The sequence below is a fragment of the Diceros bicornis genome, chromosome 17 (genome assembly GCF_020826845.1).
Source record: "Diceros bicornis minor isolate mBicDic1 chromosome 17, mDicBic1.mat.cur, whole genome shotgun sequence".
Lineage (NCBI taxonomy): Eukaryota > Metazoa > Chordata > Mammalia > Perissodactyla > Rhinocerotidae > Diceros > Diceros bicornis.
The window spans coordinates 21,864,677-21,879,328 of record NC_080756.1 but is presented as its reverse complement, the minus strand read 5'-3'; the positions used below and the strand labels follow the sequence as shown (position 1 = coordinate 21,879,328).

General features: G+C 44.9%; 1 protein-coding gene across 2 annotated transcripts in view; it reads right to left on the bottom strand.

The window, feature by feature from the left end:
- Nucleotides 1–4,197: 4,197 nt before the first annotated feature.
- The window catches only part of SENP1 (SUMO specific peptidase 1), a 53,240-nt gene continuing 42,785 nt past the window's right edge, over nucleotides 4,198–14,652 (bottom strand). The window contains exons 15-19 of one of the 2 annotated variants that reach the window (XM_058558397.1): nucleotides 13,406–13,609; nucleotides 12,473–12,552; nucleotides 11,457–11,541; nucleotides 10,834–10,929; nucleotides 4,198–9,536 (exon numbers count right to left, since the gene is read on the bottom strand). In XM_058558397.1, coding sequence (XP_058414380.1) covers nucleotides 9,474–9,536; nucleotides 10,834–10,929; nucleotides 11,457–11,541; nucleotides 12,473–12,552; nucleotides 13,406–13,609 — 528 coding nt within the window. In that variant the 3' untranslated portion in view covers nucleotides 4,198–9,473. The remainder of the gene's footprint in view (nucleotides 9,537–10,833; nucleotides 10,930–11,456; nucleotides 11,542–12,472; nucleotides 12,553–13,405; nucleotides 13,610–14,652) is intronic. The other variant, XM_058558398.1, reaches the window with a different exon arrangement.

Genomic DNA, 14,652 nt, shown 5'->3' with positions numbered 1-14,652 from the left:
AGAACCAAAGAATAGGCCCACAGAGACCAACGACCATGTCATATTCATCCTTCTCTCCCCACTGCCTGGCATAGAGTAGGTCCTAAAAGAATGAGAGTGAATGGTTGAATGGATGGATGGTAAAGGAGGAAAGATGGAAAGGAGGTAAATGGAAAGATGAGTAAAGGAGGGAATGAATAAACAAATAAAGACTCTTAGATCCCAGTAGACATTCTGATAAAAACCTGATCCGACTCCTTGGTCCAAACATGGGAAAGAGGGAAGGAGAGAACCAGGTTTAGAAGGTGTAGCCATGTTATCCCTGAATCTAAAGGAAATCTCTTAGCCCAGACCATTTAGAGCATGTCTTCGAGACTCCCTGGAGGTCTGGAGTTGGGTGAAACTGGCCTTTTCTCCATCCTCATGTCTATCCCTTAAGCCCTTTCTTGCAAGGTTTTCTTTGCTCACTAGAAAAGGTGCTCTGCAGCTGTGCAAGGTAGCATCTGAAGAGATGGGTGGGAAGGGATGAGGCTCAGGCTGATGGGGATGCCATGGAACAGGGCCCTGGGGACAAACGTTTCAGGCTGAAGCTGAAGCAAAGCGTTGTGTGCTTGGACCGGGAGATAGAGGACATTTCCAGCACCTAAGACAGAGGCCTGGCGTATAGGAAGCACTTAGTAAGTATTTGCTGAATGAATGAATAAATGAATAAAACATTTCTATGTCTTCTCTCTAACACCCCAAAATCCTTTTCCAAGGGGTATATAGGATTCTCAAGAGTTCTAGATCACTAAGGACCTTCCTCTGGGGTTAGAATGAATCAGGGTCAGCAGCCCTTCTGAGGGAAAAAGGAACAGTGGGTGCACCTCCACCCCCATCCAAGCTCTTCTCACCCCCCTCACTACCATGGTCCCCCCCATCCCCCTTCTCCAGCCCCAACACTAGTTACCATGTTGTTGATCCAGAAGCTGGGGGCACAAGGAGGGAGCAACACAAAGCCGCTGTGTACGTGCGTGCATGTGTGTGTGTGTGTGTGGTTGTGATGGTCTCCAGTTCTGGCAAAAGGCCACCTCACCCCACCGGCCAGAGCAGAGGAAAGATCATGGGGCTGGAGGTTTGGGGGCGGGGGCTGGTCCTCTGGTGGGGAGAGGGCTTGGCTGATGAGATAGACAGCTCCACATGACCAACGCCAGAGCCGTGGGGCTCGGAGACCCCATTCAGGAGTCCTGTTCCCCAGGCCAGACCCAATAGCTCTTCTCTGGTGCTGAGATCTTCAGGGAAGGAAACACTCAGGTTCCTCAGGCGCCTTGCTGCTGGGTGGCTCCTGAAGTTTCGTCACTATTCCCTGCTACAATTCGCCTTGTGAGAGTCCAAGTGGGAGCCTTCCCTTAAACCTTATCCCTGGTCAAAGCTGTCCTCGGAACTAAATCTAGAAAGCCTGGGTTTTGAGGCCCAAAGGGGCTTGCCTCTGGTCTGAGTTTAGTCCATTTTCTGAGCAGACACAGGAGAACTGTAGGCTCAGGGCAGGCAAGGAAAGGCTTCATGAGCCAAGGGAAAACAATTAGGAGTAATTACCATCAAGAGAGGCCCCCAGTGAGGGGTGAGGGTGGGAAAGGCCATCTGTTGAAGAGGAAGCTGAAAGTGGCAGGCTGATTTTGGGGAAGAAATCGGAGAGCGTGGGTGGGAGGAAAGGCTGAGAGTGTGTGTTGCCTTTCTTCTCCAGGAAGAGAGCGGCCCCTCCCCCCTTGGCCTCTAGCTTGAACTGAGTTCCACCTCTACAGGGACTCTGTGTGAGGAGGTGGGAGGGGAGAGCAGGAGGGCACAGGGCTGTGCATTCCTGAGATTCCCAAACCAGTAGGAATGGCAGAGGAAACTCCATACTGAGGGGACAGAGCACGAGACACAGAAGTGAAAAGATAAAATGGAACACTGTGGGGCACCAGAAATGTCTCCAAATGTCCCCCCCCCCCCCCCAACACACACGCTCTTGATTCCTGAGACCCTGTGGGGATGAGCTGGATCTGTTTGGTGTCTCCCTGCTTACCACTCCCAAGCCTTAGCCTCCCCTTTCTGGGTTAGAACCAGAGGCCTCAGAGGAAGTTTTGCTAATGTGGGCAGCCTAGAGTTGGGGATGAGAGTGGGAGGCAAAAAGAAAAGGGACAGCTGGGGAAGGGTTGTCATGGAAGGGGTGAAGGGAATGCCATGGTACCCCTTTCTGGAGAAGCCAAGAGGTAATGAACCCAAAGGCAGAGGGACCCTGCCATTCCCCTTGACCCTCCAAACTAAGGTGAGGAGACAAATAAGAAACTTGACCCTGCCCTAGAGAAAACAGGGAGGACTGGACTTTGCAGACCTCATCGGAGGTTCTTGTCTTTGGTTTCCCAGTGGTGGAGCCCCCATGACGTCTGGGTCAGGCGCTCGCCTGCTGAGACGAAACAGTGCTGTCTGGGTGAAGCCATAGATCACAAGGCTATTCAGGGCTTTGGAGACACATGCTCTTGGCTTGGAGTCCCTGTTTCTATCACTGACAATCTGTGAGGCTTTACGCAAGTTATTCAATCTCTATGCTCCTCGTGTTCTCATCTGAGAAATGGGGACAATAATAGTAACTACACCATACTTGTGAGGATTAAATGAGGTAATGTGTATAAAGTGTTTGGTACATAAGGCTGGGGCCAGGGCCTCAATAAATGCTTACTCTTATTATGAATATTCTTGGAAGAAGATAGCTCTAACTGCTAAGTGGATGATGCATTTGAGGCCAGAGACCAGAGAGGAGGTGAGGACTTGAATAGGGTGGAGGTTATCAAAATGGAAGGGAAGCACCGTCAGAGATACTGAATGAGAGTAATTCATTCACTCCTTCAACAGTTCTCTCCTTCGACTGTTCTAGGCACTTGGGATGCAGAACGAACAGAACAGACATTTCAATGAGAGGCAGAGAATACAAATGATTAAATAAGATAGTCACATGTTAAGTGCTATGGAGAACAAATGAAAGTCAGGGAGCTAGGAAGTATAAGAATTGGGGTGTGAAGATGACACTGCACCACAGCTGGAGGAAGTGAGGGAGTGAGCCAGGAGGATATCTGGGGAAAAGCCCTCCAGACATAGAAAGCAGCAAGTACGGTCATGCGCTGCTTAACAACATTTTGGTCAACAGCAGACCACATATAAAATGGTGGTCCCATAAGATTAGTATATATAGCCTAGGTGTGTAGTAGGCGACACCATGTAGGTTTGTGAAGTACACCTATGATGTTCATACAATGACAAAATTGCCTACTGATGCATTTCTCAGAACGTATCCCCGTCGTTAAGTGATGCATGACTATAGAACTGTGAGGTGGAAGCAAGCTTGCTTTGTTAGACCAACACGGAGGAGGCCTGTGCAGCTGAGGCTAGTGAGCCAGGGCAGAGTGGTGGGCAATGCTGTTGGAGAGGTGGAGGGTGGCTTGCGGAGGGCCTCGTAGGCCACTGTAGGCTGGTGATGGGCTGATGGGAGATGGAGCACAGGTATACAAGAGAGCAAAACATTTTTTCTGGGGTTCAAGAAGTGTCTGGAACACAAATTCCTTAAGGAACACGAGCCCTATCCCCCTTCCCTTTGTAACTTTCTGCAATACCCAAGACCAAAGGAGGCACCCAGGAAGTAGTTATCCCCAGGGGGAGATAGAGGTTGACTCTGACTCATGATCAAGTCCAGGTCTCCACTTTGACGGAATCTTCTCCCCATTCAGTGATAGCCCCAGGCAATCGTCAGCTATCTTTAACCACATTCAGGAACCAGAGAATAAGAGTGGCTCGAAGGCTTCCCTCCTCATTCCAACCATTTTCAAATGGCTGAAAAATCTTAACCATGTCTAGGAAAACGTTAGAACTCAAGAATGTCCTGGAGGCTACAAGGGGCTCTTCTAACTCAACACAGATAAAACCGTTTCATCAACACAGTGGGAGATTTTTGAGAAGTTGGTGTTTTCTTATGTTTTATTCTTTGGAGTGTGAGCTTTACAGGTAAGTGTGGGAGCACTTCTTAGACAGTGATGGGTGAGGAGACAAGGGGTGCTGTTAGCAGGGTGGGTTGGAAGTCCTGACTGGTGTGTTTGGCTTAGGAGCGCTCTCTGGCCGGCTCTACAGACAGGTCTGGTTTTAAAAAGTGCCAGGGAGCCACGGATTTACATGTTATTTGAGTTCCAGGCTTCAATTCCAGGTATGTGGAATGAAATAAATGAATGAACAGTATTCAGACTCCTGGTTAAGGGGTGGACTCAGGAATCCAGACCACACTGAGAATCCAATCACTGGTCCAGTTTGGATCAGGAGACATAGACACAGACAGAGACAGAACAAACAGTCAAAGAGACAGAGAGACAGTCTTAGAGAGACAAACACCATCGAGTGCTTTTTACCAGGGAGTTTCCAGTCAAAACAAGAAAGCAAAATCCACAGAATTTATTTTAAATAAATCAACTTAAAAAGTAGAGTCACACATAGGTAGACAGATAAAGGCAACATCATCCTTGACCTATCTCTACCTCTTCCCCTCCATCATCCATATCCAGCTTCAAACTGGACCATGCGCCCACAAGCTGGCTTTCTTGATAAGGTCCATTGCTTGGTGTCTGCCCGGCCTCCCAAATTAGACTCTAAGGTCCTGGTGAACAGGTGGCTTTTATTTCCTTGGTCAAACCATCTCTTCACTCCACCCTTCAGGGCCCTCAAGCCCAGGGCTTAAACACATGTTTATTAAACATTTAGCATAAGGGGCTCCCCAGAAGTATCAGATGAAGCAAGTGCCCTCCAGGAACTTAGCTCTGGGCTAACAGACAAGACACAGGCAGCATGTATAACAGTCCATCTAAACGACAAGGCAGGCAGAAAGGGACCCACAGCTTCAGTCTATAAGGGATGTACAATATCACCGGAAATAAAAAGGATGGAGAAAACTGTATTTAATAGAAAGATGTGTGGTTAGGAAAAAATATACTTTGATTAGTTCCCTGGGATAGACTGAGCCCCCCTGAAGGGCATGCTCAACTGCTGAGGAAGGTGTTTTTGTTAAGGGCAGAGTGGGGCATGAGGTTTGGGACTAGAGACGAAAGTTTGGGACCACAAAGGAGGTGCAGCCTCACTAGTCATGAGTAGCCCCTCTTTTCCCAACTCCCACAGGCTGTCTTTCTAAATAAACCTTTATAGAGTTACCCCTTCTCCACTGGCAGGCGGAAGAGAAGCAGCTTGCACTCCTGGTTTGAAAAAAAAGCACCAAATCATTCACTTGCCCTAAGTGGTGACATGTCTCAGTCCATTGCTGATACAAGACAGATTACGATACAAATACCAGGTGGAGTTACAATCTTTTCTGATTACAAAGGCTGCCGATGTCCAGATATGAGATGTTATATGTGATCAGGGAAGGCTTCATGGAGGCAGGATTTAGGTGTGTGTGCTCTGTAGGTATTTGTGAAAGGAATAAAAGAGAAAATTGAATGGCGGTTGCACGGCCGGCCAACTGAAGACTCTGGGCTCCCTGTGCGTCTCTCCCGTACGCTTTCCCTTCCCGGGACTTGTGTTCTGCATCAAGCAGTTGACGGCTACTCCTCAGCTTAGACTGGAGAAGTCTATAGCTACGACCTGTCCCATTAGGATAAGACTCTGACCTGGGCCTTAACTCCAGCAAGTTAACACAGGCCTTTAAACTTTAACTTTGAATCTCTACCTTGACTGATTTTTACTCTAAGCAGCATTATGACCCTAAATAACATTTCAGAATCTCAGACTTTGATAAGACCCTGGACATCTGATCGGCCCAACTACTCACAATTGGAATTATCCCCAACCTGTCCCTGACAGGCTGGAGAGGCAGCCTGCACTAGTATTTCCTCAAGGCTTATCTTCTAGTTCAGTCTCCTAGTTTCTCTTTTCTCTCCCACAGGGGATGCATGTGTAAGTTCTCCCTTATCTTAGTGGGTAACCAGCAGGACCCCACATACCCTTATGTCCCTCCCCACCACCAAAGCTGGGAATGGTGGTTACGGGCTCTTAACAGACAGATGTTAGGATTCGGCACAGGTGAAATAAGGCCTGGAGTATAAGGAAGGATGCTGGTCCAAGCCTTACTTGTCCCTTCCAACATTTTAGGATGAATTTGACGCTGTAGATACAGTGCCCCTGGGCAGGGAAATATGGCAACTTTCCCAGGAGCTCAGCACGTAGCCTGTTTGAGTCAACAACAGGGCTGATAGCTTTATGCCTCCTTTTCTGACTCTCTTGGGTATGTGAACTCCCAGGGTGAAAGCACCATTCCACCTCAGCTGGGCCCCTTCAGGTGAAGCAAGGGAGAAGACAGAGCCCGAGTGTCAGTCATCTGTCTTACTTTGGCAAGACGTTTGAGAGCTGGAGGGATGGCACAGAAGGACCAGAGGCTGAAATATGAAAAACATTGGGGCTCTTACATGAACCCTCTTCCTCTCTACCCACTAGAGCTACTTATGGGCCATGTAAAAGCAGGTGGTGATGGACAGATCATGGGATGGGGTTGCCGGCAGTGCTTCTCCAGCTTACCTGTTTCTACCCCAGGACACTAAAACTTGGGGCTAACTTTGCTAGGGGCAGTGAGTAGAAGACGCTACCACAGTTACAGGGGCTAAAGAAGAGAGAAGTTGATACCACACAGAAGTATGAAGCACCTCATATAGAGAGGAGTCAATTTACACAAAGTCTCCAGGCCAGCTAGGGAAAAGTACTCTTAGATTCAACCCTAAACAGGACTCCCAGGAGCAACAGTGGGTCTTCCCTTCGACTCCTTGCTTCTCTGAATCTCCTGAAAAAGCAGCACTCCCCACAGCTGCAGGGCATTCTGAGGGAGAGGAGGACTCCTGGGAGCAACAGTGGGTGCCAGGTGACAAATGGGATGGAACTAGCCTCTGTGCTTCAGAACACGTATTCTCAAATGGGCAGGAATGTCCTATTTGACTTCCTCTGTACAGGGTCCAGGAGTGATTGCTGGGACCGTGGTTTCTGTTGAAGGCTCTATATCTGGCATCTACAGCTTATCATCCCTCGAGCGTTCCTTTTTTCGGAGAGGTAGGTGATTATGAGCACTGAGCACAGGAGAGAAGGGAAGACAGGAGAAAAGGAAACCAACAGGCTTTAGTTTACAGCAGGTTAAACAAGATACTGGTAACATGCCCTTGGCCCTGGAATGTAGGAACATCTCCCCCCACCCCATCATCAAAGCCTACCCTTAAATGAAGGAGAAAGTAATTTTCCAGATGCTAGTCCTCCTCTTGCTGGCTAGCCCTCTGGAAAGAATGGCCCACTATATAAGTCTATATTTGGTTCCCATTGAGCCACCCTGGGCCACAACCTATGTCTCAGCTTGGGCCACCCATGTAGGGTGGTCTCAGGATCACTAACTCCACCTTGTACAAAACTGCATTGGTCAGAAAGGGGGGTCAAATTCAGACAGGCTCAACAATTCCTTATGTATTTTTCAAAGTGCTTTTGTTGCATGTTTCATTTTCTGCTATACATGGCAATAAATATTTGTTGCTTTGGTCTGTACAAAAAGTCTGTGAGGAAGGTAAGACAGATGTTACCTAAATGGACAAACAATAAATACAGAGAACTATCTTGTTCTGAGTCCCCCAGACAATAGCAAGAGGGCCTGAAAAACTCAGGTCTTTTGATTCATAGTCCAAATCTATACCATACTGCCACCTTTCAAGTTGTCACTTAAATACATTAAGTACCAAGAATCAATGTTCAGGAGTCCTACAATGAGCCTGCATGCCATAGCTTTCTAAAGAGAATGTGAAAGGTTCCAGCAACTCATATATAGAAAGCTATTTATTTCCTATAGAAAACATCAAAAAAAAAAAAAAAAAAAAAGAAAGAAAGAAAGAAAAAAAGAAAACAAACAAAAGGTGGTCTTCCCCCAGAAGGCAGGCAGTTATGAAAAGGTAGGACCTCTAGTTGCTGGAGTGGAGACAGTAACATTCAGTTAACAATGGAATATTTAAAAAAAATAGTTTTCTTTTCAAATTGTAACCTGTGGTAAAACATAGAAAAATGTACTAAACAAGCTTGGTATAAAACAGAGTAAAATTTTCAAATAAGCCCAGGGAGAAAGCACAATGCTGTAAAGGATGGGGTACATGGGAAGAGGAGAAAAGATTCATACAAAACTACCTATTACAATACAGAAAAAAGTATAAAACGTTCCTATTTTGGAACTTAAGTACAAAAGGACACTGGCATTGGATCATGTCACTATTTAGCCTGAGGAGCACTCAGAGGGTGGGGAAAATGCTAGAAAGAACAAAAGGAATAGGAGTTTTTTAATCTCAAGTTGCTCAGTCCAAATTCCACCTGTTTTCCAGTTGAAAATCTCATCTTCCTCTGTAACCTCTACCCCCTAAGCCAAAGTTCATCCAGGCCTCAAAATATTCTGTTAGGAAGTCCACAAACACCCTACACATAGAGGCTGGGATCTGTGCGTGCTAGAGCTAAATTTGGAAAATGGAAATAAATCTACAGGCTAAAATGCTGAACACATTCAGCCTTTTAAAAAAAAGCATATCCCTGTGAAATATATATATATTAAATTCTCTGTGGTTAGAAACATATTTAAACTAACTAGCCACAGACCAAACTAGACCTGCACTCATCCAATGCTGGAATTTTATGCTAAAGACTGAGGTCCTTCTTCGTCTTGGTCAGAAGTAGGCGGCAGTCAAAGTGGTGCCTTGTTGCTCCACTAAACCGCTCCGGGTGGGTCTTCCCATATCATGTGTTGTGAGCACATGCAAACTCCTGCTTTTAAGAAAAGGACTGCCTGGGACTTTGGGGTCCACCCAGGGCTCATGTGTTGTGTCTCAGGATGGGAGGAAGCTACAGATCATAAAACAGCCTTATACAGAGCAGACGGATTTCACAAAGGGGCATATAAATAAGAACAGTCCTGGAGGAGGGACTTAATGCATGTACCCCAAAGTCCAGTTTACAGTCACTTTCCTGACAGCACGCCTTGGAAATCCTGTGTGCATGTATGTGTGCGTGTATATGCTGGTGGTTTTCATCCCTACCTTTTTGCCCATGCCCTTTCCTACCTCTTAGTAAGGCCTATCAACAAGAGTTTATATGAAACCAAGAGTCTTTCCAAGCTTCTCTCAGCCCCTTAGTTAAGGACTGAGTGAGGCTGGAGCCCTTTGAAAACAAGATGGCAGAACCGAAGAAGTGAAAAGCAGTCTTTCTCTTCAGCTTAGGGATGTCCCTCACCCCTTTCACAGCACCAAAGTTTCTTTGCAAAAATAGTATCTGAGATACAAAAGGAAAGGCAGATGTGCTTGTGAATGCATCTCGCCAGGGCCTGGTCCAGAATCAAGGGCTTTACAATAACAGAGGGTTGGGAGCAGCTGTTTCCAAGGTCTCTGGCTGTAGACAACGAAGAGCTGGTCCCCTACAAGGTCAATGTCTGCTAACGGAGACAGTCTTCACAAGAGCTTTCGGTGGAGGATCTCCCAGACCATCCGCTTCCGGAAGTATGGCATGTGTTGCTGTAGGGACAGAGAGACACCCTTAATTTTCATTTCTTTTAGCCAGACCCAATATTCCTTACCTTCTCGAGGTTTTCAACTAAAATAGTCTCAGTTGCATTTCTGGTCTTTCAAAGTGCTCATTCTTTGTTTTTTTTTTCAAGGAAGATCAGCCCTGAGCTAATACCCACGCCAATCCTCCTCTTTTTGCTAGGAAGACCAGCCCTAAGCTAACATCTATTGCCAATCCTCCTCTTTTTCCCCCTTTTCCTCCCCAAAGCCCCAGTAGATAGTTGTACGTCGCAGTTGCACATCCTGCCAGCTGCTGTATGTGGGACACCGCCTCAGCATGGCTGGACAAGCGCTGTGTCGGTGCGCTCCCGGGATCCGATCCCAGGCCGCCAGTAGCAGAGTGTGCGCACTTAACCGCCAAGCCACGGGGCTGGCCCCCTCAAAGTGCTCATTCTTGATTACATGTGATTTTTTTTCTTTCTATTGCTTTTTTCTATTGCTATCTCTATTGCTATTTTCCATTGTTGTAGGCTTTGAAGTTTTATTGGGTATTACCAGGAGTCCCCAGGCTATACCCAAAAGTTTCTAAGAATTTGAGAGTGGGGTCTACCAAGTTCTGTATGTTGAACTTTTAAGAGGATATGAGATGTGAGATCTGAAAATCAAAAAGTCACTTTTTAGGGGAAGAGTTATGGGAATTGCAAGAATCAGCTCCACCCAATGGCTATGGAGGAAAAATCCGATAAAGTCATTAATTTAAACAGAAGTCAAGAGTTAAATGGAAGACACAGAATAAACCATAATCTCTAGTCTCAATCCACTTCAGTCTCTGAAGGACCACATGGTCAGAAATGAACAATCACAAACTAAGAGAAGACGGATTAGCTGTATCAAGTGAGGGGCAGGGGAGGAGGGCAACACAACAAATTACACCAAGAGATCAAGGTGTGGCCTGTTCCAAAACCTGACTATTTGTTAACCAAATAAAGGGAAACTGAAGAAAACCTGCTCTGGTCCCAGTTCTTTGTTTCTAATAGGATTTGAGGTAGGTGAGGGAGATGGGCAGAAAAGGCCCTGCTATTGATTAGGATTCCTTGACTATAGTATGAGATATATGGTAACCCAGGTAACCATATGGCCTACCACTATCCATTTTTTTGTGATGTGCCATGCGCAGTAACCACCACTGTTATGGGCTACAGGCTGAAGCAGAGGCCCCTAAGCAGAGCAAGTGGAGACAAAACCATCTATCAGGTAGCTTGATGACAGGGTGGTCAGGGAGCTCCCTCCAGAAGGCTCAGCTCACCTGTGTGAAGTTGATTGGTCTGTCTTTGGTAATACAGTCAGCATATTTGCAGGTAAACATGCCACAGTCACTCCCATTCATCTGCTGTGGAATTTCCTGAAAGACCAAAAACAGCAAAAAGGTAACATCCTTGCAAGCTTCCTTTCTTTTTATTAGATTATAAATAAGAACCAAAGGATATAAATTTTATAGGTTTCCCTGAATTTTGAAGAGATGACCCTGGTCCCCCACTCAGAGCAACAGAGATTCAGAGAAAAAAATATGGCATCTCAGTTAGGCCTGTATACTTTGCGTTAACCACACAGGAGACTATCTTAGACTTCTGTGGCACCTAAGGATGTAAAAAATGGTCCCTCCCACAAGAGCTAATCAATCAGCAAACATTTCCCACATGAGTGAAAAGCTGAGCAAAATAGCTGGGCATTTAGAAAACCTAGTTCTACATAAGAAACACATTACTAGTTTTCCCACAGAGAGCTTACTCTATCTTCCCCGAGGAAGCAAACAACCAAGCTGAAGTCAGGCTAGACCCTAAACAAGGTCCCTGGGAATCAAGCAGTAAAATTCTTTCCTTCTCAAATACCCTAATCTCAGGATTTCCACCTCATTAAGATGAAATGTACCTGGCTTTTCTTGCTGAAGAGCTGCCAGCCATTGGTGTCAAACTCTTTCCTTTTCTTGTCAATGCTTTCTTGCTTTAAGTATTGCCTAAAGGTATTGGGAGAGAAAGAACTGAGCTGTGGGGAACACCGATGACAGCTGTCACCATAAGAATGGGGCTGAGGATCCTTAGGAAGAGTCTTCATCTGCACTTCTGAGGAAAACAGCATATAACGCTGGGCAGGGAATCTTTAGACTGATAAGCTTGCTCTGGAGCTCCAACAGTTCATGCCCCACTGTCAACCCAAGAGAAACATGATCTCTGCCTCTGATACCCAGGTTCCATCTACCTATGGTTCCTCCTGAGGAACGAGTTTTGATTCTTTTCCCTGGTTATACATGTGGTACTTTCAAACTCAATCTAATGGAAGAATAATGTTTCTTTAGCAATATCAAGGTACTGACTATTTTTAGTCTTGCTTCTCCTGTGTGAAAATTCAATCTAAACCAACAATTTGTTGAGTGCATACCTCAAATAGACCACTCTTCTTAAGTGCAAACTGCTCACCATTCTGTAACCTGCCTCCTGGCCACCAGAGTGGTACAGTGAGGAACAGGCATTTTGGAAAGAGAAACAGATAGGGTATAAAGAAATTTGCATTCTGGTTCCCAGTTGAGCCGCTAACTAGAAGGACCTGAGCAAATCCAAGTCACCTCTATGGGTCTTGGTTTGTTCATCTGAAAAAATCAGGATGTTGGATTAGATGATTTCTAAGTAGTTTCTATATCTGAATGTATATATCCACTCTATATTTTAGTGCACTGGGACAGTAACCATCCCCACGAGGGTATATTTTTGGTATTTTTATATTATTATTAAACTTCACTTACTTAGCTGTAGAATATCCATTCTTACTTAATATGAAGATTTCCTTTATTAATCACCCCATTGAAGGTATCAAAGAACTGAGTTCAACAGCTGGAAAAACACAATATCTACCCAATAAAAAAACTCTGCTGTTGTCAACTCCCTACTTACAAGAGGATCCTGCAGGCTTCATTGTTTATCCCACCCATAGAGTCGTAATAGGTAATATTCTTCTTTCTAAAGTCCACAACCTGGAAATAAAAAAATCTGTGTGTTTACAAAGTGAAGAAAACTGGTTTCTCAGCTTTTCCCTTTCCTGGAACTTGGAAGCCTTTGCTAGATTTCCTGTGAAATCATTACAAGTCTGATTGATACTTTGCGTTATACCGGGCAAAATCTGCAGAAGAAAGAAGAACAAGGGGATTATTCACATAGAACTATGGTGGGGGCTGATCAACTGGTGGCCCCATTAATTGCCCTGAAACCTTTTTCTAGTATTCAGGTTCTCCATCTGCAACGTGGGCAACAGGTAAGACACAACATACTCTTCAGAGAATGTAAGTTGAGTGAGATCATTTCCACACAGTTTCAAAATGATGGTAAAGGATTCTGGGTTTTGTTTCTTTACCTGGAGAATTTCCTTTTGGCTTTATGCTTTTCAAATGTAATTCAAGACAGACTGTGAAATAACTTTTATTAATACATTAAGCTAACGTATCCATGTTCTCAGAGAGTCATAAAAATATTAAATTACTAAGTATGCAAGGCAAGTCACAATTAGGAAGAAAATAATAATCACAGAATCTGAGCTGGCAGCATCATTAAGAAATCACTTTTCTTCCCCATGCATTGCCTTGAGGTTGCTTAGACTTATAATTCCCTTTTAAATATTTCCAGGAAAGGAAATTCCACTACTTTCTTCAAAGTCTAAGTATCTCCCACTCTTGACAGGAAGTTCATTGATCTCCCCATTTTTAGCCAACTAAACACTACTTTTTCTCTTAATCATCCAATGAAAATGTAGAACTACTACTCACTACTCTCTCTGTATTTTATAATTATATAGATTTCTTTTCAATTTTATCAAAAATAAGAGGTACTCACTGCAAGACACCAGTGCACTCCCAGGTGAATGGGCACCAAAAGAATGTCAACAGAAAATACATCCACTTTCTTTGTCCAACGTTTCACTGCCTGATAACCAGCCGTTTTTAACTTAGTGAAAAAAAAGGTATTAAATGCATGCACACTTGGCAATCCCTTCTCTTTACTACGCTCCATCAGCATATTCATGTAGAAATTGATGATCTGTGGGAAGAAATTATATGTATTAAAATAGATACTCAGCCTTTCAAAAGAGAGTTGTGTTGTGTGGAGGAAAAGCAGTTGCTGTATTACTCAGCATATGTTATTGTTTCCTAATCAATTCAATTAAGACTTGAACACCCAACAGTCTCATGTCCCTATATCAAATTCTGACTAGAAGGGAGGAAGGCTGAGGTGGATATAAACAGTGAAAACAGGCAGATGCAGGCCAGACTTGTAGAAGACTGAGGATCAGTTCAAAAAACTGGAGAATGAGGAGAAAGGGGTGCTAGAAGGTGAGACTTAGAGAAAAGGAAAGGAAGGAGGCAAGTGGTTTAATAAGGCACATTAGCAGTTACTTTACCTATTGGGACTGTGTGTGCAATTTAAATAAATCCTGAGCTCAGTTAGAGCCTAGTGTTAATAGAGCTAAGATCAACAGTTCAATCCTTTTAAGTGGGTCACTGGGTTTTGCACAAAGACAGAAAGCTCTGGGCTGGCCCGGTGGCACAAGCAGTTAAGTGCGCGCTCTCCGCTGCGGCGGCCCGGGGATCGCAGGTTCGGATGCCGGGCGCGCACCGACGCACCACTTGTCAAGCCATGCTGTGGCCGCGTCCCATATAAAGTGGAGGAAGATGGGCACGGATGTTAGCCCAGGGCCAGTCTTCCTCGGCAAAAAGAGGAGGATTGGCACAGATGCTAGCTGAGGGCTGATCTTCCTTACAAAAAAAAAAAAAAAGAAAGTTCTGCTCCATGACTATAGACTGCCTTTTCAGCCTAATAATCATCTTGCAGAGGGGAACTGTTTTGGTCTCAAGTAGAACTGAGTGACAGGATAATCAATTGTACTGGGAAATACCTCTAAACTGACAGTAGCTCAGCAATGTCACCTTTACAGAGGCAGACATGGATGTAGTATAAAAACCAACATTACATGAGACCTGGAAGTAAAGTCACAAACATGAAGAACAAAGTTCTCCCTCATAATCTATATGGTTACCTTTCCCATTTTTGCTGATTCCATATACACCTTCAATATCAAGTAT